This window comes from Trichechus manatus, unplaced genomic scaffold, assembly GCF_000243295.1.
Source record: "Trichechus manatus latirostris isolate Lorelei unplaced genomic scaffold, TriManLat1.0 scaffold00001, whole genome shotgun sequence".
NCBI lineage: Eukaryota > Metazoa > Chordata > Mammalia > Sirenia > Trichechidae > Trichechus > Trichechus manatus.
Genome location: NW_004443937.1, coordinates 31,301,939 through 31,308,422, shown reverse-complemented (window position 1 = coordinate 31,308,422; position 6,484 = coordinate 31,301,939). Strand labels below are relative to the sequence as shown.

At 47.6% G+C, this 6,484-nt stretch overlaps 2 protein-coding genes across 2 annotated transcripts in view; one reads left to right on the top strand and one right to left on the bottom strand.

Annotated features, from left to right (window-relative positions):
- Positions 1–1,207: 1,207 nt before the first annotated feature.
- SPCS1 (signal peptidase complex subunit 1) lies at positions 1,208–3,345 on the bottom strand. The gene is made up of 4 exons (XM_004368610.2): positions 3,109–3,345; positions 2,700–2,759; positions 2,528–2,614; positions 1,208–2,021 (listed from the first exon to the last, which is right to left on the bottom strand). Exons 1-4 carry the CDS (start codon positions 3,343–3,345, stop codon positions 1,896–1,898), a joined length of 510 nt encoding a protein of 169 aa, XP_004368667.1. The 3' UTR covers positions 1,208–1,895.
- A 339-nt stretch (positions 3,346–3,684) lies between these two features.
- Positions 3,685–6,484, top strand: part of GLT8D1 (glycosyltransferase 8 domain containing 1) — a 12,731-nt gene continuing 9,931 nt past the window's right edge. Inside the window, exon 1 of the mRNA XM_023727273.1 lies at positions 3,685–3,838. The gene's annotated coding sequence lies outside the window, so the exon portion shown is untranslated. The remainder of the gene's footprint in view (positions 3,839–6,484) is intronic.

Below are 6,484 nucleotides of genomic sequence, written 5' to 3'. Positions count from 1 at the left end.
TCTCTCTTTTGGTTATTTTGTGGGGTTCCCCCCCACCCCAGTTTCTTCTCTAATTATAAAACATTTTTAAGACTGAATTTTCCTCAGAATACACATTTGGCCATATCTTGGAGACTTTGACATATTCTTTTTTGTCATTAATTTGTAAGTAGTAATTCTGGTTTCAATTTTTTTCTTTTAGAAGTGGTTCTTAATTTCCACACACTTAGAAAGCTAAGGAAGCTCTCTCTTTGCTTTTAAACTCAAGGTACATTGCAGTATTGTTACTGAATATGATCTGCACAGTCTTTACTCCTTAGAATTGTTTTTCCCTGTGGCTTCAGTATATGATCCATTATTGGACAGGCTCTATGGGCATTCAATAAATGTGAATTCTCTATTGTGCACAAAATCACTTACCTGTTAAATATTATCCAAACCTTCTGTGTCAGACCTGATTAATAGTATTTTGTGATGATGGAAATGTTCTGTGTCTGTGCTGTTTGATACATTAACCACTAGCCATCTGTGGCTACTGAGCCCTTGAAATGTGGCTAGTTTGACTGAGGAGCTTCATTTTTAACTAAATTTAAACAGACACATGACTAGTGTCACCGTATTGCATCGCACGTTCTGTATCATTCATTAAGTGTGCACTGAGCACCTATTATGTCATGTACTGGTGCAGGTACTAGGCCAGCAGCAGCAAGCAGAACAGTCCCTGTTCTAGTGGGAAGACTGACAGATACACACCGTGACATATGCTAAGTGCCATAAGAATTAAAGTAGGCTAAGTGGATTGAGGGTGGTAGGGCGTACAACTTTAACTGGGTAGTCAGGAAGACCTCTCTATGGTGACATCTGGGTAGATGCCTGAATGAGAGCAGGGAGAAAGGCATGTATTTCTGAGGAAGCTGTTCCAGGCACAGGGAACAGCAAGTGCAAAGCTCTTTATATTTATCCCCTGTCCATTTGATCTGTCAAACTCTGAAAGGTGGAGTATTGGTCTGTTATGGGTTGATCTGTATCTCCCAAAAAGATATGTTCAAGTCCAAACTCCCGGTACCTGTGCAATGTGTCATTTGGAAATAATGTCTTTGCAGATATAATTAGTTAACATGAGGTCATTCATACTGGAGTACGGTAGACCCTACTCCACCTTACTGGTATCCTAAGAAGAGACACAGAGACAGATGCAGATGGAAGACAGCCATATTTTTCTCTTCAGCCCCCTGGGAATTTTAAAAAGAGTTTACAGCTTTCTGGGTTTTCTCTTTGGTCCATCCCAAGCAAAGCATGGATTAAATGTTCTTTGCTTATTAACAGCCTTATTTCAGTGATACCATAGTCTTATTTTACCACAAATTTACATTAGTAAGTTTTTTCATAGATGCTTGCCGTTGTGGAGAAAGACATATATTTCGAACTTGCAGGTACAGAAAAGAATAGAAATGGTACTGACTGACACTTGCAGGACAGCGGACTTCTAAATTTGTTTTCTACTAATAGTCTTGCAGAACAAGAATGAGAAAAAGACCCTTTAGATTCAGACTTGTGCTGTGAATTTTAATTGAAAACATTAAACGGTTTATTCAATGAATTATAAAACTTGGAGAGTTAAATTCTATCATTTATGAGGCATTTATTCTTCATATTTATACAGACCTGAAAGAAACTTAGCATACTTGTGTTTTCTGTTCTCCATTTCAGGGCAAGATTATTAAGAGAGGGCCTAAACTGTTTATAAATCAAAACCCAGTTGGGTTACAAATGAAATATAAAGAAAACAACCTACACACAGCTGCGCCATAAGAACATAGGTGGTTTTTAACACGTTTTGAGTAGGAAAACAATTGAGCTTATTCACATGAGACAAAAGCAGGTGCTACAGTAAAGCTGAACCACAAAAACTCCAATCAGTTATTTTTAGCATGCCTCTTAATTTTTCTGTCCCCTGGTTTCTTGTCTTCTGTTCCCGAATCTTGAACAGGTAACCACTTGAGGGGGTGCCGGCGATAGATGGGCCACGGAGGAAGTGTCAGCTGGGCAGAACAGAGAGAAAATGCATCACTTACAGCCATTAAAAGGTTAAAAGAGCATTGTGTATAATGCCTGGTTCCCAGATGACTCCTATGCTAAAGATAAAAAGATAAACATTGCTGTCCCTATGAAAGCTCTGTCAGCACTCAGACGAGATACTGTAAGATGATGGAAACAAGCAGCACTGTTTAAATGTACGGCTTTAACAGCTCAAAGATGAGAGGGCAATGTGAGAACCATGAGAAATTCTTGCTAGCTTCGATCTTAAGACTGCTGCTTGGAGGAGCTGCCAAAGAAAATGAGCTGTATCCTTTTATACAGCTCACAGCACCTGACACTCTTTGGCATTCTGCTTTCCCAATGACAGTAAGAGGAAACTGATGGGAAAGGAGGCGGGAAATGCTGGCTAGCTGAGAACTTGCTGGTTCTCCACTACTGGCTCCAACCAAATAAACACAATTTTCAGAAAACCTTAGGTGCCACTAACATCCAAACACAAATTTCTTACCAAACATGAAAAAGCAAATCCGGCCATAACTATATAGACAGTCCATCCGAACTGTTCAGCCACGTACCCGTAGATAAATCCAACTATCTAAAGAAAGACAAACAGTATATTAAATACAGGCACACTGGGGAAGGAAAAAAAAAAAAAGATTGGATGCAGAACCAATACTTACTGCAGAAAAAAGAATAATTCCCTGAAACATCTGTTCAGCTAGCTTCTGACCCTTGTAATCCTAGAGATGAAGGAGAGCAAAGCAGGAATTGGTTTCATCATGGAGGAGGTCTCTTTCCTGCCCTGGCCTCACAGCTTTGGTGCAGGACAATCTCAACATTAGGGACTCCCCCGAAGACTTAAGCAAGGAGCCCAATTCTGGGTTTCCCGGGGCAACTGAGCATCCTAACAGAGCACAGGCAGTGGGATCCTCGCCGGGGAAGAGAGAGAAGCACCAAGGAGGCACAACTCAGGGAAGAGGCTGGAAGGTAACCGCACTGCACCGGGTCGGTTTTCAGACAAGGGTTAGGAGCCGCCGGGCTCAGAAGCGGCGTGCAGGGATCCCGTGCCGTGCCCTGCCCTGCCCTCACCATTTGCGTGGGCAGCGAGCCCAGAGCCTCCAACATGACTGCCTGAGAGGATGGGCGGCGCAGCGCAGACGGCGGGCAGCGGGGCGAGAGCCGCAGAGACTCAGAGATGGTCGCGGCAGGAGTCTGGGCCTGCGTAAAGCCTGGCGGGCCTGCCGAGCCGGGGAGCGTGATGGCTGCAGCCCCGGAAGCGGATGTCTCCGACGGTCCGAGCCAGCCGGTGGCCCCTCCCCGCGCCATCGCTAGGCGACGTGCGCTTTTAGAACTGGCTGTTGCTCGGCGCACCGCCCGCGAGGGCTGAGGTGGCAACGGCTGCGGCCGGGCTGAGACATTGCGCGCCCGACGCGGGTTCGCCGTCAGTGCCGTTGGGTGCCGCGATCCGCGGCCCCGGTGTCTCAAACTGTCTTCGGCCGCACCTCCGCGGCCTGCCGGTCGCTGGCGCGTGCCGCGTCTCCATGACGACGTGCTTTCTCTGTGAGGACCCCTGCGGAGGGGCTGCCCTGCGGCGCCTGCTCCGCGCGACGTTCCCGCAGTTGGAGCAGCCCGCGGGCCAGGGGTTGCGGGACTGCGGGGCGGCCTCGGAGCGAGTGGGCGGGCGTGCACGTCGCGGAGTGCAGGAGACTTGGGTGGCCCGGCGGCGGGCCGGGCTCCGGGGCCTGCAGTGCGGACGCTGAGCTGGCGGGGCGGGCCGGGGCGCGGGCGGCAGCGACTGCGGCTCCTCCTCCGACTGCAGGTAAGGGCAGCCTGCGGCGAGCCTCTGCGGAGAACGGCTTTCTGGAGACCTAACCGGCTCTCTCCGAGCCCGAAGCGTCGCCACAAGACCTCCGGATCACTCCTAAGCGTTAGGTACCCTTGTACCCCTAGACTTTAGTGGTGACCACCCCAGGCCACATCCTCGAGAGGGGATCCCGTGCCTGGGCCGCCCCTCGCACCAGCACGGAGGAGAGTTCCCGCCTGGGGCTCTCGAACTCGGCCCACCGGCACCCTCGCCTTCTTTACTCCTCACAGACCCAGACCAGACTCTCCCGATAGAGGCCAGCCAAGGATTCGCTCTACCCCTCTCTCGAGGCTGCTGTAGATCTCAAAAGCTTAGAACGTTACTCTGTGCTAGGTGAAGTGCCCACAGTTTCGGGGAGAATCTTTCTGGGGAACCCAAACCTGTGGGTGCCACCTGGCTTTCTGGCTTCTGCTGGTGTTGCATGTCAGGATTAGGCACAGACTGGGGGATTCTTGGCACTCCCAGGCAGGGTGGTGTGTGGCTGCCGCTCTCATTCATGCAGTCTGTAATTATTCACAGCACCTTCTGTGTGCCAAGCAGTGGGCCCAGACTTTGACGAAGACCAGGCCTTTGCCTTCCTGGATCCCAGAGTGTGTCAAGAGAGATAACCACACAACCCTCGAAATACACAACAGCGGGATTAGCCGTAGAGTAGGGAGTGCCCCAAGTGGTGTAGCGGCTTGACTCCTGGCAGAAAGGTTAGTGGGTTATAGAAGACAGGCCTGGCCATCTGCTTCCAAAAGGTCACACAGCTTTGAAAACCCCACGAGGCAGTTCTACTCTGCACACATGGGGTCGCCATGAGTCAGAAGTGACTCCACGGCAACGAACAACAACAACAGCAAGGGACGACAAGGGAAGCTGGGGGATGTGGGAGCCTCAGGGGAGGTGGCAGCCCAGTGTGGAGGCTGGGGGAGGCTCCACTGATTCCGGAAAGCCAAGCAGGAATTAGCCAGATGAAGAGGTAGGAGAAGGTGAATGTGTATCTTCAGTACCTTCAGCTTTTCAGCATGGAAGGGATGACAGTAAAATGCTTGACCCTTTTCTGACCTCAGGAGGAGCCAGTGCATGGGAAGGGCAGAAACAGAGGGGGGTGGCAGGAGTTTATACTGGTCTCCTTCTGATGCTGTGTATTATTCTTGGTGTGTTTTAACAGGCATTCTAACCATTGTATGCAAATACACTTGTCCCTCTATGTTGTCCCTCTTCAACTGCATTTCAGAGGGTGGCAGTTGCTGTGGAGACTATGGTACTTGAGCTATACAATGGGAAAAGGGCATTGCCTCTCCACTTCTGTTAGAGAGAGCTCCACTGGAATCTGTTTATTCTTATGCTGGAATTTGTTTTCATGATTATTACCAAAGACTGCATTCCCTTTTTGAGCTGAAAAGCAGCCTTTCTTCTAGATTAGCACGATTGTTCAATAAATACCATGTGCCTACTACTGGTTGCCAGACACGGTTTTGGGTAGTGGGAATACATCAGTAAACACTTTCACTGGGGTCCCTGTTCGCATGCAGTTTACATTCTAGTAGGAAAAAAGCCAAACCCATAGCCATCAAATCGATTCTGACTCATGGCAACCCATGTGTTACAGAGTAGAACTGTTTTATGAGGTTTTCTTGGATGTAATCTTTATGGAAGCAGATCACCAGGCCTTTCTTCCATGGTGTAGCTGGATGGATTTGAACTACCAACTTTTTCGTTAGACAAGTGCAAACTGTTTGCGCTACCCAGGGACCTTACATTCTCGTAGGGGGAGACAGAAATAAACAAAGACGCAAATGAGATCATCTCATAATGGTCAGCTCCACTGATTGCTACTGAGGGGATGAGTAAAAGGAGGATAGGAAGATGATCTTGGTCTTTGGTGTGAAGGGAGCAGTAGGAGGTTGGAGGAGGCTAGAGAGAATGGGAGGAGAGGAAGTGGAGCTAGAGACTTTAAATCCATTCAGGCTTTTAGAGGGAGGGAGAGCAGAGAAATAGGTCTGTGTGTCTTTTTTTTTTTTTTAAATTAACTGAAAGATACCAGAGCATGATAGTATAATGATAGGTGTGATCCAGCAGAGGGGGAAAGATGATGCTTCAACATGGAAACAATTACAAGATTTCATGGGAACACTTGATCCACAGTAATAGGAGAGAAAGCAGAAAAAGGGCACAGCTGTTAAGAGTGTGGGTGCAAATACAGGTAGCTAGCAAGTTAAAGAAAATAAAATGTTCTTTTCTCCTAAGGTTTCTTCACCCACATTTCTGGGTATGCCCACCCTGGGCCTGTGTCTGTTTTGTTTTTGTGAATGATTTGGGAATGTGAAGGTTTTATAATTCTTAAGCAAAAGAAATATTAATTTTCATAGAGAACTAACAATTGAATTTTGCTGATCAAATTGTACACGACTGGGTCCTCTTACACAAAAAATTTAGCTACTATTACACATCCAGGGTCTACATGCAGTTTTGTTTTGAGTGTTCCTTATAACCAGGTCAGCCAAGCTCTGTTACCAGGAAGAGGAAAGGGAAGGGACCAGGCATAATCCATGATAATTGGCATTTTGTACGTAGGTAACTGTGGAAGAGTTTTAGCTGCATATGGTTTCTTCA

Coding starts and splice junctions, on each gene's coding strand:
- SPCS1 (XM_004368610.2), bottom strand. CDS start 3,345: ATGGCGCGGGGAGGGGCCACCGGCTGGCTCGGACCGTCGGAGACATCC. Junction 2,760..3,108: donor GCTCGCTGCCCACGCAAATG/GTGAGGGCAGGG, acceptor CTTCATCTCTAG/GATTACAAGGGTCAGAAGCT. Junction 2,022..2,527: donor GATTTGCTTTTTCATGTTTG/GTAAGAAATTTG, acceptor TGTTCTGCCCAG/CTGACACTTCCTCCGTGGCC.